This window comes from Pteronotus mesoamericanus, unplaced genomic scaffold (genome assembly GCF_021234165.1).
Source record: "Pteronotus mesoamericanus isolate MK-2021 breed Mesoamerican mustached bat unplaced genomic scaffold, CSHL_Meso_final contig_502, whole genome shotgun sequence".
NCBI lineage: Eukaryota > Metazoa > Chordata > Mammalia > Chiroptera > Mormoopidae > Pteronotus > Pteronotus mesoamericanus.
This window is the reverse complement of record NW_026555187.1, coordinates 8,454,124-8,481,048: the sequence shown is the minus strand read 5'-3', so window position 1 is coordinate 8,481,048 and position 26,925 is coordinate 8,454,124. Positions and strand designations below refer to the sequence as shown.

The window sequence follows — 26,925 nt, the reverse complement described above, 5'->3', positions numbered from 1 at the left end:
CTGGTGGCCAGTGAGGGGAGCTGGTATGTTATTGCCAAGTAGGGATTGTCCATAAAACTCAGAGTTGGCATCTTTACAGAAAATGCAGAACCAAAAGTTCATCTGCCTCCTCTCTGTTCACTTCTCACTATGTAAGTGCCAGACAACTCGCCCATGTCCTCGTTGGCAGGACCCTGGGATGGAACCTGCCGCAGCCTTTATGCTGAGTATGAAGAGATGTTGCCCTGAAAAACTCCGAGCCTCTTTCCTGGGTGACCAATTTTGGTTGTTTGTCACTGCTCCAGATTCGTGGTGTTTGGCCTTGACTTCACATCCCACAAGTGCGAGAGGCCACTGGTAACCACCGCGCCTTAGTTGCAGATGGCAGCCGTTCCTGCAAGACCCTGTGAAACACTTTACAAGCACTGGAAGGAATTGTTTTATGAAGTGCCTGTGACTGAGCTGCAAGAAATTATTTGTAGAATCATTTTGTTTTTATGCAAATAAGAATGACTTGAAGATCAGGAAGATAAAATGTTGGAATGTGAGTCAGGACAGGCTCTCCATTTGAAAGTGTATTTCCATCTGGAAGTAGTTGAAGGAGTTTTAGTCAAAATGTCATTTTCTTCCATCAACAAATGCCGTCTATTGACTCAATAAACATTTAGTGAGAATTGTTCATCACTGAGGGAGACAGAAATGAAGGGTAAGAAGTAGTGTGTCTTTGCAGAAACTAAAATTGTAAGGATTGGATGCCCTTCACTCAACAGTGTTCCTGTGAGCCTTCTGTATTCTACAAACTGTTGGAGGTGTTGAGGATACAGCAGTGAAAGAAAAAGACAGAAACCTCCGGCTTCAAGAAAAAGGACCGCAAAGAGAAACAAGCGTAGAAGGTGGTAAAGGGTGCTATAGAGAAAAGCAAGATTAAATGCTTAGTGGAAATGGTGCAAAAACAGATGCAATGAAGCCAGGGGCCCTGGATGAGCTGGATTTTGGACACAGCTTGGAAGGTAGAGCATTTGTTTAAGCTTAAATCAATACAAGGGAGAGGGACAGGCCACTGAGGAAGGAGCAGGAGAAGGAAGCAGAGGACCCCACGAGCTGAGGCCATAGCCACCTGGGCGGAGTAACAAGGTGACGGTGGAAAGTCTACCAACATTTTCTTCTTGAAGGCAAGAAGAAAGCCTTCACAGTTCAATTTAGTAGGCGTGCGTGGGAAACACTCATAGCATGTAAACTCCAGGGCCCAGACCCTTGTGCATTTTCCTGAGCATTCTACCTGCCGTGTTTACAAGAGTGTCTGGCTCAGGGAAGGTGCTAAGCAGCTTACTTGTCAAGTGAGTGAAAAATGGGAGGGAAGTGTGTGGAAGGCTGGTGAAACCGCATGGCGGAGGGCCTTGAACAACAAGGGGATGAGCTTCACCTTCATCTTATCAGCAACAGAAACGTAAAGCACAACACACATCTTGGCAGATCACGCTACTTCGAGGTTCCCTTCATATATCACTGAGCCCCTTGAAAGGTCTCCCTTCCCTTTAGTCATTTCCGGGACTTTTCCCTCGTGGCTTCAATCACTTTCGTGCCTTTGTGTCTCATCCCCTTGCAGATGACAAGATGACCACTGCCATCACCTCTCAGGCCCTAGATGTGCATGTGTGCGGTCCCCGTGTAGCCAAGGAGCACAGGAGCTCAGCGCCATGCTGTGCCCGTGCCCAGGAAGAGCAAACGCCGCTCTGCCTGCGGGCCTCTGAGCAGCGCGTGTGTCCCTGTGCAGGCGTGCCTCGTGACCGCAGCCCCTAGCGTTGTCCTCCCAGCCCTTTGGTCCCTCCAGCTTGGATGCCAATCTCCAGGGTGACTGTCAGGATGTCCTCCCCAAACCCAACCCAAAACCTTGTGTTCCCCGCTCCCCCCGCCAGTCTGCCACCTTCCCTCCTGGCCGTCTCCCAACGTTCCTCAGTCATCCCACCTGACCAGGGCCTGCTTTTTTCCCTTTTGACTACTCTTGCTTACCTAGACACACATGCTTTTACAGGGGGGAGGGGGAGGTAACAAAGTCTTGGTTGAAACGTTTCACTTTATTGATTGGGAAACTGAGGCAAGGAGGGCAAAGTGACTCGCCCAGCTTTGAACAAGCAATCCAAGCCTTCCTGACTCCGGGTCCTGAGCCGCCTCGATTTCTGAGCAGGACCCACCCTGACAGGGCTACGGGGCGGTGAGCCGGCCACTGCGGACTTAGCGATGAGCAAGGCCAGGCGTGGAGAGAGCCCTGCTGTCCCAGGGCAGGACACGGGGATGGGAATGGGAGGAAAGGCCGAGTCTGAAGGATGTTCCAAGGAAAATGTTAGTGGGGCCCGGTGACCGGTGGAAATGTGAGACAAAGAGGAGGAGGGCCAAGTACACCCTCTTGGTTCAGCCGTGGAGCCCAGCCCTGTGCCTGCACCACAGCGAGAGGCACGCTGGCCCCCATCGCTGTGGAGTTCTCATGTGCCCTGGAGGCTGAGACCGATTGTCGAAGGAAACAACCGAACAGGAAAGCCTGCAGAGGGCGGGCCAAATGGTGACGGGGTTCAAAGGTACGGATTTCCGGTTACAAAGTAAGTAGCAAGTCCGGGGGGTGTCGTGTACAGCAGGGTGACTCCAGCTAACAACACTGTGTTGTATGTCTGAAGGAGGCTAAGAGAGTAGATCTTCAAAGGATTCATCACAAGGGAAAAAAGGAAAATTTCTTGCGAAAGAAGAAAACTTAACAACCCATGAAAGAGCTACGGCACATTAACAGGCATGTGTTTGAAAACTATTCTTCTTTGAACTGAGCTATTGCAGAAAGCATTTGTGCAGCGATGAGAAGATGTTTCCAATGTGAGACTCATGAAACACTTTAATAAAAGTGGCAAAGGCTGGAAAATAAATTGGTTTATGAAAGGAGATCGCTTTTGAGGCAACAACCTATAAAAGAACACGATGACATTGGCCAACATTCTCCTGACTTAAGTCTTGAATTTTTGTTAACTCAAGAGGGAAAATCATGCTACCTTTTGAAAGTGTTTCAATTATTTATTCATTTCAAAAGGAAGCGCACAGCACCAGGAGCTCTCCTGAGGAGAGGTGCGCAGTGAGTCTATGCAGTTACCGTGGGTGCTTGTGAGTACCGTGGGTCCAGTGTGTGTGTTCTGGGAGACATGGGTCCCTTTTCTAAGAGGAGAAATGCAGTTTGAGGCTTTGGCTTGGTAACTGTCGAGAGAAACGTTTTGAAGAGCTTTACTCCAAGCAACTGGGACTGATCCAGGGTGGAACCCCTGATTCTGGAGAGCTGCGCTCAGCCAGACAGAAGGGTCCGGTAACAAGAGTCTCCCGCTTACAGGAGTGTGAGGTGGGAGAACATCTCCCCAGCTGACCCTTTTCCCTGCCCAGGTTGGAAGAAGCGGTGGTTCTCAATAACAGTGATCACAGCACAGCAACCGCAGGCCAGCACGCACGGGGCCCTGGACACAGGGAACAGGGGCAGCACCCCCGCCCCACACTGGGCAGTCCCAGCAGCACTCCCGGTTTGGCCTGCTCAGTGCTGTGGACCCAGAACACAATATGCAGTGTTTCTCCTACTCTCTGCACCCTCCACGGCTCCATGCTTCCTCAGCTTGACTGCTGCTCAAGCTTTCTGCCAGGGAGGTCAGAAAAGACTCAACACGTTACCTTTCCCAAGAGCAACCGCATCTCTCCCCTGGGGGATACAAGCCTCTGTAATAGGGGAACGGAGCAGGTCTTCTAACCTCCTCTTGCCCAGTTTTAAGCTTGATGCTTCATCAGGATATAGGCGTGCCACCCAGAGGCTTATTCTTGGGATCAGGGTGGCGAGGAGGGTGCGGGAGGCAGGCCTAGCCATCTTTTGTATCCTCAAGACCACCATAAAAGGCCAATGGAAGCTGAAGTCCTCTTCTCAGGAAAATGAATCTGTGTATGTACAGTCTTGTGTTTCATTTCATGGCAAGTCTCTCCATGGGAATTGGGTTGAGAGCCTAGGGCTCTGGTCCAGTTAATCTGGCCAGCACCCTTAGAGGTTCCTGACCACCAGTCTAGGTAGGTAATGAAAGGTTCCTGTCAGGCTGAGCTGCCCAGGGCTGGCCACGGGCGGGCCTCCGGAAGCCTCAGGCGAGTCACTGAGACGGCCAAACCAGCAGCCCAGCGCGGAGGCAGCAGGTGGACTCCGTAATAATAAGAAACTTGGGTCTGTGCTTACATGCTGAGTCCTGCAGCTCTTCTCTGGGATTTAATTCAGTGAGTTTTCTTCCTGGGAAAAAGATGCCAACTGATCTGGCTTGAATGGTGCTTGGCACTGGTGTTCCTTGCCCTGGGGACATGCCGTCCATTTGTATGACTGCTTGAGTGTCCTCTCTGATCATTGGATGCATTCCTGTCACATTGGACTGGTACCTACACAGGGAGAAACCATGGGTTGGACAAGGAGAAGCAATTAAGGGTTATTTTCTCCCATAGTTGCATAGCATCAGCTTCTCCTTTGGAATTTGCATTATTTTAATTGGAGTCAATTAGACTCCAATTTTCAGAATGTGATACCCTGCAGATGAGCCCTTCAAGATCATCACCCACTGTTCTTTTTTTCCGGTGTCTGAACAGCACATTATGACTTTGTAAACGATGTAGTTATTTGTGATGTTACTATCCTCCCACTTCTTTCTCCATATCTCTGCAACACTTGTCATCCTATGTTAATAGATAGACATATCACCATAAACACCTGCTGTGCCCTTGTGGGGTTGGTGAATGGCACATGCGACCAGCAGCAGAAGTCGGGGAAGCAGAGCACAGTTGGGGTCTAGTCTTGGCTGGACCACAAGTGAGCCAGGCGATTTTGTGGAAGCCACTTCCATCCCTCAGCCTTACCGTCTTCCTCTGCAATGGAAGGGTTGACAGCGCTTGCTAGTCTCTATGTTTCTGCCGGTCTTCACATTCTAGCATTCCGTGACTCCAGCTAATTAGGGTTTATTATAACCCACTGTCTCTCAAAGTTGTCATGAGGATGACACATTCTCAGGGAGGTGAAATGAAGCAGAGAGGCTGGGACGTTGGGACCAAGATGACTGACTCACTGTCTTCTGCTTGCACACCGAGCCACGCTGACTCTGAAAGAGGGGAGCGGAGGAGGAGCCCTCTAACTGCCGGCGCCGGGCTGGAATTCGAGAACTCCACACTTGTCCTTCCTCGTGGAAAAAACTCACTTAGGAGACCCGCACTGGCTGAAAAATGCTTTGCTCCCATGTTGGGGACATTGAGAGCAAACTTTACTATAACTTTGAGCTAAAATGTGACTCTAGTGGCCAAGTTTCGACTAGGCTGGCTACCAGCGTCCCCCATCGTTAGTCTACAGATGAGCCCAGATCACAGATGAAGTCAGGTGTTCCCAATGGAGAGGACATTGAACGAGGATGCATAAGTGGTGTCATTTGAAATTGTAAATTTCCATTTCCCTTTGGAATCCAGAGGACTTGAAAGAGGAGGTGGCGATTCTGAACCCCCAGCAGAGATGGCGTGGATGGTGCTCAGGGATAAACACGTGTTCACATGGGTCGGTCTGGCCAGGTTCTCGATGACCAGGGTGTTTGGAGCATCTTGAAGAGAAAAGGGCCAGAGATCCTGCAGCAGATGAGATAGAGGAAGGAACTCTGTGAAGGGAAGAGCCCTGGAAGGCTTGGAGATTTTCTGAAGTTAAGAATTAATCCAGGCCGATTCACGTAAAAGGACAACCCGACCTGGAAGCAGAGTCTGAGCAGAGGTTGCTGAGGAGCACAACATACCTTCGGGGACAAGAGACACAGGAGTCCTTATGCTCGTGTGGACAGTTCAAAGGTCTGGCTCTGTCTGTGAAGCATGTGAGAAACACTAGGCACCAGTAAATGCAGCAAGGGGGAAAAAAAAAAAGGGAAATGCCATCACAGAAAATACCGGAGGATGACGCAGAAACTGGGAGGAAAGGAGGAAAGATACAACGGGAGAGCAGGGGAGGTTGGTAGAGTGGGGGCGGGGTGGGTCTGCAGCTGCCAGGCAAGGAGAAAGCCAGGTCCCGGGGGAAGCGGGGGCCTGAGCGGTCAGGGAGACACGTGCTTTCACTCAGTCAGCTAAGGAGCCAGCCATGCGTCGGGCAGAAACCGAGAGGATACGTTGGAGAAGCCAGCACCGTGCCAGGCTCTGCAGCTCTGTGAGTAAGCAAACTAACACGGTACCTGCCCCAATCAGTTCACGGCCTAGTGACTGGGTCGGAGGCATCGATCCCTAAACCGGGTGGCGACAGGGAGGAGCGGGATTCGGTTGCCTTCCCACTCCACAAAGCGTCATCATCATCACTGAGAAGTAAGGGATCTGAGGAGAAGGTGAGGTGGGCGTGGAAACAGTGAAGGGTTCAGAGCAGTCCCCGGGCACGCACGTTTGGACGGAATAGCTAGCGGGACGGGGGACACTGATGGGGACCAGGCAGCAGCTGCCGTTCCCAAGCTAAGTCTCCGCTTCCGAGGAAGGAGAATGAAGGCAAGAAAGAGATCTAAGGATGTGAAGCATGCAAGTAAGCAGGGAAACACCTTTTGGAAAGTTCCTGAAGGAAACACAGTCATGAGTCCCTCTCCTCCACATCCAGCACCTGCCCAGAGAGAATCACCCAGAAGGCGGGTCGGACGACAGAAGCAAGAGGAGGGGATCGCACGCCCCGCCCCTGTGGAAGGGCTAAAGGGGGGCAGGTCCGTCGTGCTGCGTTTGGACATATCTAGGTGCCACTTAACAGGATAAACAAAATGATGACATTTAAGGGAAGGCCTCTGGTCCGGAAGCATCTCTAACTTACTGTCTGAAAAGAGATTTGCTTGGATTAGCAAAACAGCATCCCCAGAAGGTTAAAGCTGGAGACTGACATTTACATCCAAGTGTGAAATCACTTCAACCTTCTCTTTTCTCACCCTCCAGCCCCGATTCAGTGAGGAAGCAGGTGTTCTGAGCGGGGCACCTGGAGGGGGGACCGGTGTTGACCTCGGAAGCCATGGGCACGCCCAGAAGGCGACGGTGGGGGGGAGGCCGGGAGCTCAGCTCTCAGTCTGCAGGCCTGGGATGAGGGGGCTCGGGGAGGGGAGACAGGCGGGAGACGGACCAAGAGGAAGCTGCAGGTTTGTATTTGTGCACGCAGATCTGGGTTCTGTAAGCAAAAGTGTGTTCTTGACAGAATTGGGGGGATTCCAAGAAGGCCACATCACTTTATTAGCATTCACATTCATGCTTCATGTACTTTTTTCTTTTTCTTTTCATTAAAACTCTTAAAATAGGAAAAAAGCACCACTCTCCCAACTGATTTACAGGATAGTGAAGTTCTCAGACGAGGGAGGTTTTGGCGTCCCGCTTGTGTGTTCTCGTGACGCCCAGGCCAAGGCGCGCCTTCGTGACGTGGGTTCCCGTAGTCATGTCGCAATTGCCTTAGGAGGAAATATCAGGCCGTATACTGGGATCATAATGTAAGAAGAATTTTTTCTGAAACATATTCCCATAAAACCACCAGTCCCGTTGGCCTTGCCTCTTTCTCCACATCTCAAATGAAGTTTGAAAAAGCATCCTCCCCCAAAATAAATGAAAAAAAAACCCCAACAAAACTGAAACAGATTCATGGACACAGAGAGCTGACCGGGGGGATGCCAGACAGGAGGCGGTTTGGGGGACTGGGTGAAAAAAGGTGAAGGGATTGAGAAGTACGGATTGGTGGTCACAGAAAACTCACAGGGATGTAAGTGCAGCGTAGAGAACACAGTCGATGGTATTGTAACTATGTGTGGGGCCAGGCGGCTACTGGAAATGTCAGGGGATCTCTGTGTAAAGTGCATGATTATCTAGCCACTATGCTATACGCTTGAAGCCAATTCAAATTTAAAAGAAAAGAAAAAGCATCTGTCTAATTCAGCCTCCTGCAAATCTCCACTTCACCACTCTATTCAACATCTTCCTTCCCAAGAGAGGTAGTCTTCAAATCTGTTTTGAGATTCCATAAAGGAACTAGGCCCTAAACTCAGACGGTCTAATAGCAAATCCCACCTCTGCCAGCAACCAGCTGCCTGAGTGACCTTAGGTAACTGACTCGCCCTCACTAACCCGCTGTTTCCTCCTGTGTAAAATGGGGACGTTACTGATGACGGTGACATTGTGTGCAAGGTGTTTAGCATGGAGCGGGGCTCAAACCAGGCACTCCACATGAGTAAATTCTGTCATAAGAAACCATGGGAAGCTTTGGAGCTGAAGAACACGCTCACTCTGCAACCTCCTGCGCATGCGCGCACGTGTGTGTGTGTGTGTGTGTGTGTGTGTGTGTGTGTGTGTGTGTTTCTCTGAGATGCACTGGATGGAGCAGGGAGCATGTGTCAGGGGCAGTAAACGCTCCCGTCACCTCTGCACCGTTTTGTCCTCTTGTCAACATCTAAGTTTACTCTTTGTTTACATTCATGAGATCCTCTACTAAATTTTAGGGCACTGTTGGCTAGATTTAAGGGCACACATCAGTTTGTCATGGCTCTCGTGGGTCCACAGAGCAGAGAGGAAAAGAAAAGCATAAAATCAAGGCCTTAGGCTGAAGCAGAAGCAAAAGCTGCGCAGAAAACAAAGACCGCTGCGCTGGGGGCCCTGGGTCCCCTTCTGCGTCACTGCCTTAGAGCCTCAGCTCTCAAGGGGGGACAACCTCTCTAATCATCATTATTGTAATTTGGAAGTTGAGTAATCGAAGAAGATAATCCCCAAGATTTTTCCTACTTTAAGGTTCCATGCTTGTTATTCTGCAGCCAACAGCTATGTGACAGCTACTGCTCAAGATTTAAAAAGGTCTGAAACTTGACTCCTGCTTTGTGAACTAATGAAGGAGGCTTGAGTAGGTAAAGAGCATGGGAAAGGGCATTTTAGGCGTCGGGACCCAACTCAAGAGAATAAAAAAAAAAGATCAATGGCTTGTCTCCAAGTTTGTCGTGAGCCTGGTTTGAGTGAAAGTGCTGGTGTCAGAAAGCCAGGTTAGGTTGGGGTGAGTCCTGTGGAGGACCCCGCATGTCAAGCGGCTGGCAAGCATTTTGTAAGCACTGGGCAGCGGGCAGCCACTGGAGGGTGCTGAGCAGGGAAGCAATATTGCAACATGCTTGGAGGAAAACACAAATGCTCCTCAACTGACAGCAGAGTTACATCCCCATAAACCTACCGCAAGCTGAAAAAATCATATATCAAAACCGCATTTAACATACCTAACCTACCAAACATGATAGCCTCGCCTCGCCTAGCCTAGCCGACCTTAAATGTGTTCAGAACCCTGGCGTTAGCCTACAGCTGGGCAAAATCATCTTGCTGCCTCTGGCCACATCATGAGAGAGTATCGTACCACATATCACCAGCCCAGGAAAAGGCCGAACTTCAAACTTCAAAGTGCAGCTTCTACTGAATTTGCACCATCAAAAAACTCTAAGCACAGTAGGTGGACAACCGAATTTACAGTGTAATTGAAAATCACTGGCTAAAAGTTGGCAAAGCCAACATTCTATAAATTTTGACTTCTCATTAAAATATATAATTCCAACATTCAGGAGAGGAGGAATTATTAACTATTTAGGCTGCATCTGTATAACATTGCTTTAAAGAACAAAGGGAATATTCAAATAAGCCCATTTTGATATGGATTTTTCTAATGAATTCCAATTTGTCTTTAAATTCAGGCAAAACAGTCTGCGTAGGTAGACTCAGCCTAGGGCTTGAGTTTTCATTATGTGAAGCCTCACAGCAGACAGCGAGGGGCGCTCTGTCGTGGAGGACAGAGCGGGCCTCCCACGGGTCTGCCCCTGTGATGGACGCTGCACGTGGGGACAAATGAGAATCGTCTCGAGGGTATTGTGAAGAGTTACGTTCACCAGGGCTAGTCAGTCAAATGTGGGGAACTCAAATGCACTTGGAATCATTTGAAACTCAAAAAATGTAAAAGGATGTTTGATGGTTTGTTTGCTTGTTTTCCTAGACCATTGGCCAGCTGGCTTGCAAATAATATGTATGAATCTGTGTGTTTTCTTCCAGGGTCTTTCTTCCCTGATTTCAAGCCCTCTGAAACAGTTTTTAAAATAGCCTTCTGGCTCGGATACCTAAACAGCTGCATCAACCCCATTATATACCCATGCTCCAGTCAAGAGTTTAAAAAGGCCTTTCAGAACGTCTTGAGGATCCAGTGCCTCCGGAGAAAGCAGTCTTCCAAGCGGGCACTGGGCTACACCCTGCACCCGCCCAGCCACGCCCTGGAGGGGCAGCACAAGGACCTGGTACGCATCCCCGTGGGGTCCGGAGAGACCTTCTACAAGATCTCCAGGACAGACGGGGTCTGCGAATGGAAGTTCTTCTCCTCGCTGCCCCGCGGACCTGCCAGGATCGCAGTGCCCAAAGACCAGGCAGCCTGCACAGTCCGCGGGCGAAGTAAAGGCTTCATGCAGGTCTGCTGCTGCGTGGGGCCCTCGCCCCCCGGCCAGGGAGAGAACCACCAAGTGCCAGCCATTAAGATCCACACCATCTCCCTCAGTGAGAATGGAGAGGAAGTCTAGAGGACAGGACAGGCCAGAAGGAGGCCAGGGTGATCTTAGGCACCCTGCCCCTTCCTCTGGGAAAGGCCAGTTCTCTCTTCCTGGGTGATAAGACAGGACCCTCCAACCTGGCCATCTGGGAATGCACTGGGGGAGGAGACCGGGTCTTGGGCAGTGGGTAGGGCCCAGGGAGGAGGGAGGATGTCGCACAACCATCCTGTTCAAAATGAGGACAAGCAGCACCTCCCTGAGGCCAGTGCCCTCGCGAGTCCTCTGAGTCCGCTTTCCACGCCCGGCCCCTTCGTCGGCAAGCGCCATGGGAAACAGAAGTTCAGGCGCAGCCCAAAAGACTATAAATATAGGGTTATGATTTCATCAGGAATATTTTCAGCACGCACTCTAAGTTTGGAGCTATTTCTCGATGGAGTGAGGGGGTTTATTTTCAGGCCTGGGGAGGAAAAGGCTTACCATGGTGGCTGCCATCCGGGCACGTTATTTTTAGAGCACGTTTTAAACTTCACCATTTCTGATACATCCAGTGTCTCAGCTTGGTGAAACTTGACCACGAGACTTACTTTTGACCAGATATTGCTCCTGATTCCTTAAGGATGGGGGAAAGGGCAATCGTGGTCTCTGAACTAACAGGGTCTTGGGTCTAGAGCAGCTGAAAGAACCAGTCAGAGGAAGGGCCGCTCTTCCTAACAGAAGGCAGTGGAGATGAGGGTCCTGTGCGCAACCTAAGTACCGCGGACATGATGCCATTAAGCAGTTCCAAGCTCAGATGTAGGAAGGCCTCTTGTGTGACGTAAAGATCAGGAGGTTGGGGTGGGACGAGCGCTAATTCTCTGCTAAACTAGAGGCTGCAAAATCAGTCCACAGTCCTTCTGACATGGCCTAGAAAGATCTTTCTTGGCAAATTGCTTAATTTTTTTCAGAACTCCATTACGACGATCCATAGCTGATAATATTTTGAAAGGTACCTCTTGACTTGCATTTTTTCTCGGCTGCTTCACTGTTGCATGAGGCATGAGGGTCAAGGTCCCAGCGCCCCTGCAGTGTGCGGGGTTGAGCCTTGTGATCCAAGTGTGTCCTTGCTGTTATCTGAGAGACACACACGCTTAGCTCGGGAGAGTGCTGACTAAAAGCCCGCCAAAAACAGGAGTCCGCAGAGAGTTTTCGGCAAGTGCCCATTTATTCTGGTAAAAGATCCAGGAGCCCATTCACTTCATCTGTTTCTACATTCTACAGGTACTTGGGGAACATGCCGTTTTTTGTTTTATGTATACCAAGTTTTGGTAAAACTTTAATGACTTGGTATATTTACTAAAGATGAAGATGGTAACTATATGTAAAAGTTAAAATATTTTTCACATTCCACAGTAAGAATTTAAAATGAGATTTATGGTTTTGGAAGAATTGAATACAATCATTGGTCTAAGACTACAGATCATTTCAGCAGCCCCTTTCTACACATTTACCTGATTTCCACTAAGAATTTTGAAGTAGGTTGTAGCCATTATTTAACCTTCATGGCAAAAATATGGCCAATATCATCTTTTTCTTTTTCCCTTGCAGCAAAATGATGACTTCCTTAAATCCTTCTGAAAAGCTCATACCTTCACACACTGCCATGGCGGGTATGGTTGTGTGCAGATTGGAATTTGATTGTTGGTTGTGCTTGGATATAAAATATTACCGCTTTCTCGGCCCTTGATGGAGAGCATCCTCTCGTTGGCCGGACAGACATCCTGCCTCGTGCCCGTGACTGGATTCTGGCATTAGATGTTGGCCGGGCCTTTAGACTCTTCTGGTCTGTCTGCGTGTCCCACGACAGCTCTACCAGAGTCGGGCGACCTGTTGGGGATGGGGGCCCCAGGGGCGGCTGTGAGTGTGCAAACCTCGCTGCTCTCTGCCTTCCTCGGAAAGAGAAGTTTCATCATTGAGAACTCCCCTCAGAATCTGAATTTAAAAGCCCCCTTTTGTGAGGCCCCCCCATTACGGGAAGGGCTTCCCGTGAGAGAATGGTAGTAGTTCTTCAGCAAACTACACCTGATCTTTAAACACCTTTGCAGACAAATTTAAATATTAGATATTGGAAAGTTTAAGGCCACCAGAAAGCTAGGATTAGTGCCACTGCTCATCAAAATAAGCAACTACAGGATGTTTCTGTCATCAGATAAAAGCCATGACAATTGTACTCATGTAAAATTATCCATAAATAATTGTCTGCTACGCTCTTCTCCAACCCCACTCCCTCCAGGGAGGCAAACTTTAACATTTCTTTCCTTTCCCATAACATGGTATTATGTATGAACATGCCAATTTTGCAAGAAATTAATAATGTCACCCAAGACTTAGCCAAAGTGGGATAACAATATACAAGTTATTTTTTACTCATCCACAAAAATCTCTGTACCTTCGAGCATGCCAAAAACTATCTAAAATTGTCACAGTTAAACAAATGATTTTCGTATTTATACTTACATGTTTACTGCTTCTATTTGGAGTTTGTACCCAGGGCAACAGTGGCCAGAATGTCTACTCTAATGTGTCATAAAAGCAGTTGCCACGGGATTACCTCAACATCACAAAACGTCGGCTTGACATGATGGCAGAGGCAAAATCTGAGTTTCTTTTGCAATTCAAATTGCATGCATTAAGAGAGACCTTGAATCTCTTTATTCAAAAATGTTCCCAAACTTTTGCATGGATTTCATGAAAGCATCTTACTTGTCACGGTTTTCTTCCTTTTGCCTCTGTCGTGTCTCATCCAAGGCAGCTCCTGCCCATAATCACTCAGTTTGTGCCCACACCCTCCAAAATAGTAAGGCTTCTTACTCTCTCACTGCCTACCCGAACTGGTCCCTCTGTGCCAGACAGTGACGTTTGGGGAAATCAATATTTCCTTAAGGTTTTTTGTTAGGCGCTGCTGTGGGCCAGGCATGACCAGGGCACTTCGCGTCCATTGTCTCAACCTTGTAGTGACTCCACTATTCATGGTTTAGAGCCTGAAACCTGACTGTTAAGAGTGATTAAGGACTGGCCCAGGGCCAAGGAGGAAGCGTGATCCAGCCCTGGCCCTCCCTAACACTCAAGTCTGCATGTTTCATTTTTTCTCAACACCCCTGCCTCGTAAACAGTGGGGGTAAAGTCCCCCAGTTGGGCCCGGGTATGCCAAGGACACTAAACCATACCCAAACTTGCGAATGTTTCCTTTCCTTGGGATTTGCCTGCCAACTAACCTCAGTAAATATGCTGCAAAAATCTTCATTCCAGCCAAACCCAACAGCAGGTCGTAAATGAGAGCAAGGGTTTGGTATTTGTGACTCTCTCAGGTTGCACCCCTCTCCCAGGGATCCGGGCCTGGGATGGCGTTCAGGCCTTGCGAGCAGGACAAGTTATAGCGACGTGGCAGAAGGTGGACGTGTGAGAGAATGCGGAAGAGGCTGCAATGGCCTAGGGTAGCAAAACACACTTGTGGGTACAAAATATGCCGTACTGTACAGTGTGCTGACGGCAGTGACGGCCACCCACCGTTCATCGGCACACTTCCGGGAAGTATGTCTGTCCCTTCTTAAAGTAAATAAAAACAAATGCACCACTCTTACCAGCTGTATTTCAACTGGTGTTTTGTTTTGTTTTATTTTTTGAGTTGGAGAAAGAGAAAGGAAATTATAGGCATCAGCAGGATCACACGGAGCTCAGAGAGTATGGGATGTCACCTCTGCCACGGTGGCGACAGGGGTCAGAGTGCTGAGCTCCGGGTAGCCAGAGGCCTAGACAGTCTCTGCCGAAGGAGGATTGGTCGGCAGCTGTGGCCGCTTGGTCCTGGCTTTTCTTGCGCAAAGGGGCGCTTCCTGTCCAAGGGTCAGCCCCCGCCCCTCCTCGGGGAGCCACCGTGCAGGCCCCCCGGCCCAGCAGGTTTTGTGGCTGTGGGCTGAGGGGACATTTAGAAACTATTTGCTTGGGAAGGTCATCATTCAGTCTTGAATCACAGCTACTTAATCACAGCTTGGCGTACAGTCTCACTTGCTTCTGGGGCTGGTTCTGCTCAGATCTTCTTGCCAGAAAAGATGCTGCCTCTTCCTACAAGGGCTTGTTGACTTAATTCAGGAAAGAGCTCTGCCCATCAGCAAAGGGACGAGGGAGCCCAGGCGCAAGGAAGGTAATCTCTGCGAGCAAAAACAGGGCAATGAAAGAGACAGAAGAGGTGGTGACTATGGCGACAGCCTCGGAGGTGTGCTCACTTACTGCTCTGATTTCTTTTTGCACTACTAGGATTGTTAACCATGATACCACCTGCACACAGCTCCGCTTGGGCCCGGTTGGAACGCTGTTGGCATCTCCTCCTTGTCGGCAAAGTGTGCTGCACAGCAGGGCTGAGCCCAGGCTGCTGTGGGGCCCAACGTCTTCAAAAACCAACGGCAGCCATGGCCGCCCGGCCGCCAGGTCCCCGCCAGGAGGTGACTGCTCTGGGCCGGGCTGGCTGAAGCAAGTCAGGGTCTCACCGACGGACACCCAGCCCCCGGCCGCTGCTCCCATGAGCCTGACCTCAGCTGTGCTCCCCAAGCCCACGTGTCACCGAGGCCCAGGACGGACCTATCTGCTCTGCGCAGGAGAACGGCATTCCTTCTTTGCTCCTGGAGCACAGGTTACTGAGTGTCTCCCCGAAGGGAGGTTCGGCACTTGGGGAGGAGGCTGTTGAGAACGAGGAAGAAGACTGACATGGTCATTGCTCAAGGCAGGACAGATGGCTCAGGAATCCATTGCTGCAGAGGAACTGCCCTCAAACTATGCTTATTCATTTCCAAAGACAAAGTAATTATCTCCCCTTTTCGTGTGGCTGGGGAGTTCTTGCATTGCTTTCCCTCCAAGTCATAGTCAAAATCGCCACATTGTCAGCTGGAAATGATTATTGGTAAACTATGAAAAATACAGATTTAATTAGGTAAAAAAAAAATCTAAGAGCAAATTTATACTGTACCTAGAGGAAAAAATAAAGACACTGATCTATTTAAAAGCCTGAATCATAGTAGGTGCATTCAGATGCAATATTAGGTAAGTGAAGACAGAAAATCCCAGCGTGAGTTTCATGTTTCCTCCCATTTATGCAAAACTTCATACCTCTTACAGTGCTTCTGCCTGTCTCAAGTCACTCCTGAGCATTAGTCCATAAAATGGATTATCTGTACTTAGCATATAAGGAGAGGAAGGGGGTAGAGAGAGGTGTAAGGATTTCTTTGAATTGCCCCAGATCCAGCCTCTGACTCCTTTTTCCATGAGCCTTCAGCATCACCAAGGTCCACTGTGTTTCCTGAGACCCGGACTTTCATATGTCACTGATTCATCCCCAATCCACGCTTCCCCCTCTGTTTGTACCTTCTCTCCTGGTACAGCTCAGCGGCTGGGCGGTACAGGATTGTTCTAGGGGCTGAGTGCATATTTGTCTCTGCTGCTCTCGTTGGCTAAATGACAAGCTGCTGTAACTCTGCTCTCTCTCTCCCTAGATAGTCAGCAGCAGAGCTAAGGAAATAAGCAGGGCAGGGACTCTTGTCAACAGGGTGACACATAAGGCAAATCCAGCGGTGATTGACACCTTAAGGACCTCGGGAATGCAAAGGCCCCAAAGGAGATTTCAGAACTGCCCTTTGCCAGGGAGCCTGAGCGTTATCTCATACACCCTGATGATCACCGTCAGCAGCCGCTCACTTCCTCCCCTGCACCCGATGCTGGGAAAACACAGAGAGGCACAGCCAGTCCCCAGCTAATGAGCTGGGTGTGCTGCAAGCTCATCTGCTGCAAGTCAAGAACGCATTCGTTCTTCCAAGAGACATTGTTAGCAATGGGGGAGGGGAAGGATGTGTCCCGCTGAACTAAAGAATAAAGCTCTATTTAATGTACACCAGGGACTGGAATACTATTTTCTGTAAATAGCTAGACATTTAGGAATTGTGGGGCCATACGGGCTCTGCCACACATTCTTCTTTGTTTAACTGGGAGGTGGCGGGAGGAACAGTCTTCTAAAAATGTAGGAACTGTGGCTCACAGGCATGGGTCACAGTTTGCCACCCCCGATCTATAGCACTGCTAGCTTACACTGTTGTGAAAATCATGCTAAGCAGTGAATTTTGGAGTTCAACACACAAGCATCTTTGTTTAGTATGCCGTTGATACACCTCCACCTGACTACCTTAGTGCTCCCAACCTACATTAGTTGCTGGGTGCAAAGTGACAAGTTCATAATCAGGGGTGGGATCTGTTCCCTAGGACCTGTCCACCCAAAACATACACTTAGCGTATCATTGTGACTTTCTACACAGGCCTGGGGATCAGGGGGAAGCACCCACCACCGCATCCACCACCACACCCACCCACCGTTGCGTTTGGGAGACCAGCAGGTCAGCAGAAGCCCACGGAGTCCGTGGGGGCGCCTCAGCTCCTCACTGCCTTGGCAAACCCCCCCAGCAAGCCTGGCCGACTCTGAGAGCCAGAGCAGCTGGTAGGTCCATTCGACCAGGGCCCGTGCGAAGTCCCTCTGAGGCCCTGCTGAAGTGGCCCCCGGGCGCCCTCAGGGAGGTGGCTCTCGGCAAGGCCTCCTGCCCACAGGACCCAGAGCCAGGGCCTGGAAGCTGTGCCCTGGAGCTCAGCATGAAGGGGGGCAAAGAAAGAGGTACGGGGGGCAGGAGAGGAGGAGGAGTCTTCCCAAAGACAAACGTGAGTTTCTAGCAGGTTTCTTCTCCTCCTCCTTTTCCATATTCTTTTCCTATTTTTCCTTCTTGTTTAAGTCTGAAATTGCTTAACTTGACTCAAAATGATGTTACTATGGGAAAACATATTTAGCCCTGCCGGCGGGGGGGAGCAGGGGGGGTGAGGGGTGAAGCCGTAGTTGGCTGAACTATGCCTTGGAGGGACCTGCTTCCTGCTCTCTCCAGTCCTGATGGGCAGCGACGGGGAGGCAGCAGGTGCATGGTTCCCGCGGCCTGGGGCAGGGTGTCCTCAGCGTTAAGGGGTGAGGCCCTCCGGCAGGGTTCAGGGTGGGGTCGGGAGTAGCACCGGGCGCAGAGCTGGCATGGAAGGACCTAGAAGGATCCAGGCCAGTAATAGAGCCACTGTCTTCGCTGGCACAGAAAGGAGAGCTTGGGCCGCCTCCCTCTTGGTGTGGCAGCTCCCCTTCCCTTCTCCTGCCCCCAGTCTGTCTTGCTCCTCTTCCTTTCTTCTTTCCATCTCCTTTCCTTATCTCTTCCTCTCTCTCCATAACTCCAGCTCCCCTTCTTGCCAGACTTACAGGCAGTGACCAATGTGGGTTGGCATGGGCGACTTACTCCTGTGGGTGCCAGTTCCCGGGGGATGGAATGTTGCGCGCATCACGCTAGGGAACGAGGTGGGCTTGCCTCAGCCCCTTCGTCCCCTCTTCCCAGCAGGCATCGGGCCTGATGGCTGCAAGCTGCCCCCCTCCCCCGCAGCCTGCAAGGCCCGGCTCGCTCAAGGTCCTCCCCAAGGACTTTCACCCTCTGCCCACGTGGCTGTCTTTCTGCTCTTACCACTGTTAGTTCCTAATGAAAGGTACAGACACACGAGCAGCCACCTATCAGGAAGGGCTGGGGGTCAGGAGAGGCAGCTGTCCCCTCCCCCAGAGGTACAGCTCTTCTTGCCAGCTTCCACCTCTCACATCCTGACAACTTAAAACCTTCTGACAATTTACCCAGCCCCACAAGGTCGCCTTCTCTTTCTCGTCTTCATCCTTTGTCTGTTGCCTTTGCGGTTTTTCCCCTTTCACTTTCCCTTAGTCCTTCAAAGCCCTGATTAGTCTCATAAAGTAAACTTGTTTCGTGGTCGCATTAGGCAGAGCTGATGTGCGCGGGCAGAACTGGGTGAAAGGTTCCTCCGTCCCCGGAGCTCCCGCTCCGCCCCGTCCTGCCGCCCGTCCGCGTCTGGAACTTGCTCACAGACACCATCTATTCTCTCACCTTGGCCGGAGCATTTCTCCTCCGAGCAGAGGACCCTCTGCTCCCGAACGTGCCTCTGCGTTTGCCGCCACAGCCCCTGCACTTGTAGTCGCCCATACTCACATGTGCAGCTGTCACGGCGAAGTGCCACAGGTGGCGGCTTGGGCCACAGATGTTTCTCCTCGCAGGTCTGGAGGCTGGAAGTCGGGTCCAGGTGTTGCGGGGCTGTTCCTCCCGCGGGCTCTCCCCTCGGCCTGCAGACGGCCGCCTTCCCCTGTGGCCTTGCCTAGCCCTCCCCCCGTGTGTCCTGATCTCCTCTTCCTACAAGGACACATCAGGTTGGATCAGGGCCCATCCTAATGTCCTCACTTTAACCTCAGTCACCTCTTTCAAGGTCCTGTCTCCAAATACAGTCACATTCTGAGGTGCTACGTGTTAGGATTACACATGACATTTGGTGGAGGGGGGCGGGGAACACACAATTCAGCCCAGAACATCTTCCCCCGATTCTCTCCTTTCAGCCCATAAAAATGTATCCACAATTCTGATGCCAGATCAGATGTTCAAATGCAGCCTTTCCTGAACACCTTCTCCAGGTTCCTATAGCAATGCCTGTAAAATGCACCTGGCAACTAATGTTGCATTTTATTGTGCTCTTCCTGGGGCTTTTAAAAATCTATATTTTTTCACTTTAAAATGTACTTTACACTGTACCTAAATAGATTCCATCTTCTCAACCAGATGAAAATTTGGGAGGGCAGGAACTGTCGTATCGTTCTGTAGGGTCATTGCAGCCCTCAGCCCGCGGGAGGCCCTATCTGAGGACCAGGACCCTCCTGGGCAGGCAAAGAGATGGGGGCAAAAGGGGACAGATCTGAGAACTAGTTACAGGCAGAGGCAGGGAGTATGGGTCCACGGGACTTGGAAATACCAGCTGACCCACCAGGAAGGCTCAGGCACTAGCTGACAACGCTGTGCTTCTGGAAAGTCACAGTGAGAGTCTCATAGGGGTGCAGAGCACGGCAGTGGGGAACCCCAGTTCATGCCACCTTGAGCCAGGCAGGCGTGGCCTCCCCCGGGACACATCTGCACCCGGGAATGCAGGACGCCGTCACTGAATGGGACAGACCCTAGACCGTGAGAGTGAGGTGAGACAGAGCAAGGCGGGATTCAGAACCGACGTCACACCCCGGTCCTGGGACATGGGTGGCCAAGGGGCCCGCGGGGGTCTGTGCTCACCATGAGTCCCCAGTCCTAGCGATGGGTGAGTTGTCTAGAGTAATGCGCTACCTCAGCTTCGGCCCGATCCAGAGACTGAAAGAGGAGAAACCACGGGACGGGGCAGAGGCTACAAAAGTATTGAGTGTATTGAGGCCAAAATCACCCAAAAACAGGTTTGAATGAGTGTAGCAATAGTTTATTGATTTGTCCACTTTAAAAAAAAACAAAAACGAAAACCTATCTCTCTTCCCCACTCTGGTCCCCATTCCTTTGGCTGAACCCAGCCTTACCTTCCAAGATGAAAAGATCTCGGCCCTGCAGCCTGGCTAATTAAAGGGGCAGCACTGGAGGCCCTCAGCCCATTAATCAAAAGCCAGGCGTCAGGATATATGCTTCTCAGTCCACGGCGCGTCCCGTCCCCGCCCACCACCGCCCCCCAGGCCCTGTCTCAGCAGAGTCCTGTCATTGTAAAGGGCAAGGAAAGGCAGAGCATTGATGGATGCGGAGGCCAGCAGGCCGCTCAGTCAACAGTGAGAATGCCCGCCTTTACTCTGACAAGTAGGAAGGCTTTAAAACGCGAGCAGATGAAGTACTTTAAAGAGCAAAGCAAGCAAGTAGGACAAATATTTAAATAACAAGTAATGGCTAGTTCTCTACATACTTTCTTAAGGAGGGTGAACATTTATTAGGGGGCAATTGAATAACAAAGTGGGCCCCCCCCCCCCCCCCGCTTGCTTCTGTCTCGGGTAGCTCACGGGACCCCCTGCCTCCCCGCTCGGAACACCACGCGCGCCCCTGACCCGGAACTGCCGCTCACGGGCGCCCAGCGTCTGCCCGGGAAACGCGCTCTCGGCCCGGACAGCCGGCCGCCAAGCACGTGCCTCAGAGCGGCCGCGCGGGAGCAAGCGGCCCGCTTCGGGCTCCGGGTGCGCCGAGGCGCCCGCCCCGCGCTCTCCGGTGCCGCAGCGCCTGCTGATCCAGCGCAGCCGGCCGCGATGCCAACGCCCCAGGCAGGGCCCTCTGGCGAGGCGTGAGGACATAAAGCCGAAGTAGTAAAAATGGCATTTTTAACTGAATTTATTGGGGTGACATGAGTTCACAAAACCATACAGACTCAAGGGTGCAACTCAACAAAACACCACCTGCACACGGCATCGTGCGCCCATCGCCCCAGCAAGTCCCTGCCGTCCCCATTTACCCTCCCTTCGCCCGCCTCCCCCAACCCCCTTTCCCTCAGACTCTCACCGTGCTGATGTCCGTGTCTATGTGTTACACGCATATATACATATATGTATACATATATTTTTATATCCCTTCACCCTCTTTCATCAAGCGCCCCCGCCCCCTCCCTCTGACACCTGTCAGTCTGACCCATGTACCCATGCATCTGTTTCTATTTTGTTCATCAAAGTTTATTTGTTCATTCGATTCCACATGTAAGTGAGACTATATGGTATTGTATTTGTCTTTCTCTGACTGGCTTATCTCACTTAGCATAATACTCTCCAGATCTATCCATGCTGTCTCAAAAGGTAAGATTTCCTTTTTTGTCTTACTTGGGCCAAGTGGTATTCCATCATGTAAACACACCACAGCTTTTTTATCCACTCCCCTACTGGGGGGCACTGGGGCCGTTTCCAGATCTTCGCTCTTGTAAATAGCGCTGCTATGAACATAAAGGTGCATATATCTTTCGAATTAGTGTTTTGGATTTCTTCAGATATATTCCCAGAAATGGAATCACTGGGTCATAAGGCAGTTCCATTTTTAATTTTTGGAGAAACCTCCATAATGTTCTCTACAGCGGCTGCACCAGCCTGCATTCCCCCCAACAGTGCACAAGGGTTCCCTCTTCTCCACACCCTCGCCAGCACTTGTTTGTTGATTTACTGATGGCAGCCATTCGGACAGGTGTGAGATGATATCTCATTGTGGTTTTAATTTGCATTTCTCTGATGATTAGTGACTTTGAGCATTTTTCCACATGTCCCTTGGCCATCTATATATCCTCTTTGAAGAAGTGTCTACTCAGGTCCTTTGCCAATTTTTTTAATTGGGTTGTTTGTCTTCTTGGTGTTGAATTGTATAGGTTCTTTATATATTTTGGAAATTAACCCTGTATCAGATGTATCATTGCCTAATATGTTCTCCCTTTCGGGGAGTCTGTTTTCATTTTGCTGATGGTTTCTTTAGCTGTGCAGAATCTTTTTAGTTTGATACAGTCTCATTTGTTTACTTTTTCCTTTTTTCTCTTGCCCAAGGCATGCATATATATATATATATATAGAGAGAGAGAGAGAGAGAGAGAGAGAGAGAGAGAAATGTTGCTGTGAGAAACATCCAAGATTTTACTGCCTCTGTTTTCTTCTAGCTTTTTTATGGATTTATGAATTACATTTAGGCCTTTAATCCATTTGTAGTTTATTCTTGCGTATGGTGTAAACTGATGGTCTAGTTTTACTTTCCTCCCCCCCGCCCCACATATCTGTCCAATGTTCCCAACACCATTTATTGAAGAGGCTGTCTTTACCCCATTGTAAGTCCTTGCTTCCTTTGTCAAATATTAAATAACCATAATGATGTAGATTTATTTCTGGACTCCCTGTTATGTTCCATTAATCTGTGTGTCTGTTCTTATACCAGTACCAGGCTACTTTGATTACAATGGCCTTGTAGTAAGTATAGTTTGGTGTCAGGTATTGTGATTCCTCCAACTTTGTTCTTCTTTCTCAAGATTGCTAAAGCAATTCAGGGTCTTTTATGGTTCCATATAAATTTGTGGATTATTTATTCTAGATCTGTGAAATATGCTATTGCTTTAAAAAAAAAAAGCATTTTTAAAGCATCTACTATGTGCCAAGCTCTTTGCACATTTTGGCAGAATGAAATGTAAGATTTTACAGTAGCATTATGAAAGAAATATTTTCACAGGGAATCCAAACAGTGGTATGGGCGTGAGAAGAAGAAAGCCAGTCATGTCTGTAGGGAGTTCCAGGGAAATAGGAAGACTGGGGAACGTTGAGTCTTTGGGGCACCTCTTTGCGGAGCTCACCAGTGCTGGTCACTTGGCCTGCAGAACCCTTTGCCTGACCTTAGCGGGCTCCACCCAAAGCCAATCAGAGGAGGGGAACCTCCAAGATTTTGTGAGTGTTGTTGTGGGAAGAAGAGTGGCCTAGAAGCCACAAGGCCTGGGCCTAATTCCAGACCCCATCTCTGGGCCTAAGTAAGGGGTCCTGGACAAGCCACTTGCCCTCTCTTGCTTCTCTTTTCCCACCTGTGAAATGCGGTAGGCCAATGTAATGGAGTTCGTCATATGCAATCACAGTAAATCCCAGTGAACGTTGGCGCTCGGTCCCTGCCTGCGTTTCCCCTCCTGAACGTTGTATAAAACAAACATCCTTATAAATCAGATTGCCTTTCAGGTATCTTAAAGCGCTGAAAACTCCACATGCAAGAATGACAGGATAAGTCTATTTCCTTTGCTCTTTCTCCTGGTTGAGGTCAATAAGTTTCCAGAAGTTGGTCATCACCAGTTCAGGACACAAATTACACTTTCATTAGAAAGGAAGTACTAAACAGAAATTGTACCATTGCTTGGGTAATATTAATTCCTCAATTTAGGGGGCTGGGCACCAAATTTCAAGTTTCAGTTATTTCTCCCTGAGCCCCTCCCCCGACTATGCTATTTTCTTTGGGTTGGAAATATCCCTACCATTTGTTTTCATTTTTAAAATCAGACTCAGCATATTACTTCGAAGCTTTCCACCGAGCTCCCCAACAGCCCAGAATGAGGGTGCCCCACGCTGGTGTTTATAATCTCTCTCGCCTGACTACTCACTTGGCACAGGAAGTATTTTGTTACCATAGCTGTTCTGTGGACGGCTATGATAACTGTATAGAATGCTGTCATTACATAAAAGGTGTGTGTGTGTTGGTAGAACCAACATTATGAGAAAGGGAAGTAATTTTGACTCCCAGGAGACACCGGAGAATCTTAGGTTTAAAATCATCTCAGGAAATCGGGCTGGGCCCATGCTTGGCCTGGCTGTAGAAGTGTTTACAGCACAAAAAAAGCAAATTCCTAGTAATGACCCACGGGCAGGTTAAATTGTAGCTGGAACGGAAACCCCCTTCGCAGGAGCGCCAGCCCCCAGTCTCAGCTCCAGTCGCAGGTGCTGCCCGTGAGAGCCTGGCATCCTCTCTGCAGCCCCTTAAAGGCTCTCCAGGGCCCTCCCCGGTGGGTGGTTGACAGCCAAGTCCGCTCTGCAGGCTCCGCTTGCCCGACTCAGTCTGCCTCGGGCAGCAGCCCCTCAAAGGCTGCGTTTGATAGGGACCTGCCACCCCCTCCCACAAGCTCTCGTGACTCAGAATCTCAAACTTGTTTTAAATGGAGGGGAGAGTTACTGTCAGGAGTGAGGTTCCTGGCCCAACTCTGCTTTGTACAAACACAGTCCATGTTTGTTTCAGTCTTGCGGGTTTTGAGAAAAAAACGGCTGAGTTGTGGCGAAGGTGACCCAGCTGGGGTGGACCCCCGTTAAAAGGAAGAAGTGTCTTTTCTCTCAGTGGGGGGCGGGGGGGCGCGGTGAGGCAGGGCAGGCAGGGAGGCAGGGAGGCAGGGCCTCGTGGGCAGGGGAGCAGACTGTGGCTGGGCTGGTGGACAGGGAGGTGAGCATGGTCCTTGACTTGCAAAGAACCAGCTCCGCCAAAGTCTGAACGTGTAGAAATGGATACACGGTGTCTGGAGTGAGAATTCTCACTCTATAGGAGGATGAAATTGGGTCATGTTGACGCATAATGCTTTGTATATTAAAACCACCCATACAATCACTAAAGGCCAATCTGCCTTGCCTTTTAAGGGACAGACGCCCACCCCAGGAAGCCCGGTGTGCGTCAGGGAGGAGGGCGGCCAGCCCGGCCCCTGTCCTGCCACCCGCTGCCAGAGCCTGTAGGGGCAGGTGGATGTACTTCTTTATCAAGCGTTCCTTTAAGACACAAACCTGACATACTGCTATGGACAGCAGTGACTTAAGGAGTGACAGTGACTATAAAGAGAAAGAAAAATAGGCTTGAGAGACAAATAGCTCAGTTTTCGAGAGTCAGCTTAGTACAGCCCCCCCTGCTGTGTTCTTAAGCATTAAAGACTGAAGGACCTTTTGTGTCCCTCAAATTGCAGCACATTCCACGGGAGTAGAAAAAGTGCTGCTGCCAAAAAAATCCCCATCCTCCACAGACGCTAGATGCACACTGGGGCTCTTCCGCTCGCTGGCCGACTGCGGTGCCAGGACGGGTGCGGGCATGTCCAAGGGTGGGCGCGGCCCGCCTCTGGGCCCCTGTGCTCCGGGAGCGCAGGCAGGCAGGGCAGACGGCGGGGAGCGGTAAGCGCGGTGACTGGGTGTCCGCGCCGTCCCTTGGGAGTTTGGCGGAGGGCGCCAGCCCAGCCTGGGGGGTGGGCTTCTCAAAAATGGTGACCCTTGTTGGGTCCTGGGGGACAGCGTGGAGCGGGAGAGAAGGAGCTATTCCAGTTGAGCAAGGAGCGCGCCTGTGCAGAGTCCCGGGGCGCGCCCTCGGTCGGTGCGGGGCTGCCTGCGCTCGGGTCTGGGAGGGCGCAGGGAAGTCAGCCTCGCCCACGGTGAGGGCGCTGGGCTCCGCAAAGCCCGTCCCTCGGTCCCCGGCAGGCCAGCTGCGCCAGCTTTTTTCCTCATTTTTATTTTATTTTATTTTTTTTAAGCCAACGAAGGACCAAGGAAGAGCCAGTACCCGCTGAGTCCGGGGCTTTCCCGGCAAGCTCCACGTTTGGCTTGGCTGAAGGTCGAAAGGTTTTGGTTTCCCAGCCGTCGGACTCGCTCTGTTCTCAAGGCTCAGGGCGGCCTCCGGCGGGATGGCTGCCCAGGGAGAGGTCTGTGTCTTTCTCACTGCGCGAAAACGCTTGCTCGAACACCGCGTGGCTCCCCCAAGAGGATGCCACGTGCTCTGGAAGTCTTAACCAGCAAACCTTATGTGATGCCATTTAACCTTTCCAAAAACTGAGGAATTGTTATGAGCAAGAAAATGTTGTACAGTAAGTTTTAATTGAAAGAATTTTTTCCTACAAAAACAATCCAGAATAAGCTGGATCCTGACACGACCCCCAGGCCAGCTTCGCACGGCCGTCGCGGAGGGGTCGCGGAGGGGTCGCTCGGGCTGGTCGGGCACCGCGACCCGAACGCCGCAGCGGGGGCTCGGCCGAGGAAGCAGCGTGAAGGGCCCGCGCTGCTCTCATTACAGGCGGCTGGCGGTGAGGAGGGACGTGCGTTGCTGGGGCTCATAAAAGCGAATTTGGAGGTTCGTTTCGTCTGTGAAATTAAAACTGTATTTCAGTACACTTCGCTGACACCCCTTGCGCGTGAACTCGGTGACATTTCCCAGCTCCCGGTGGCCTTTCTGCCGCTCTGGTCTTTGGTCTGTTCACAGTGCGAACCGGCATCTCCACCTGCCAGGCAAAGCACGGGCCCGCCGGCCGGTCGAGCTCGGCTGCCGTGGCCTGCCTGCAACCCTCAGGACCGCTGGCAAATGAATCCCCGCAAGGGACCCCTTCTAGCTCTGTCCTGTGTGTGAACCACGTTCTGTTTGGTCAGTCGAGTTGGTCTTACCCCCTCCCTCCACCCCTACCCCCGCCCCGCGCCACAGAGTCCGCCTGCGCCGCGCTGAGTTCCCTGTGCGCTCTGAGCTGTAACAAGAACACGCTCCCGGATCAGATTCGTGTGTCCACGCATGTGAATCGTTACACTTGAATTTGAGGCAGCATTTTGTACCGACATCCACGCGGACTCAAATGGTTTCTGAAACATTTAATTTCTTTCAAGTGGACAAAATGTCTTTGGAATGTGCTGTTTAAATGTTTCTGAATTTTCTACCTGCCATTTTTACAGGCCCATGTGTTCATAGTGTGATGTGGTGAAGAATCACTTTGGGTTTTTTTTTTATTTTAAAGAAAACAAATGTGTATATGAGTAAGAAGATGAATCAATTATTGGAAACTACGCTTGATGATCATGCAGCCCACTGTTAAAACTGAATTTATTTTATTTGTTTAATAAAGTGACTGTTCAAATTCTAAACATTTATATTGGCCTTCTAAATATGGATGCCATAATATTTGTGGTGTTCAACATTGATGGATGTCCTCTAATAAAATATTTGAAGCCTTTCTTTAAACACACAGTGCCCAG

General features: G+C 50.4%; 1 protein-coding gene across 1 annotated transcript in view; it reads left to right on the top strand.

The window, feature by feature from the left end:
* Window positions 1-10,571, top strand: part of ADRA1A (adrenoceptor alpha 1A) — a 91,387-nt gene extending 80,816 nt beyond the window's left edge. Inside the window, exon 2 of the mRNA XM_054578800.1 lies at window positions 10,057-10,571. Coding sequence (XP_054434775.1) covers window positions 10,057-10,571 — 515 coding nt within the window. The remainder of the gene's footprint in view (window positions 1-10,056) is intronic.
* Window positions 10,572-26,925: the final 16,354 nt, after the last annotated feature.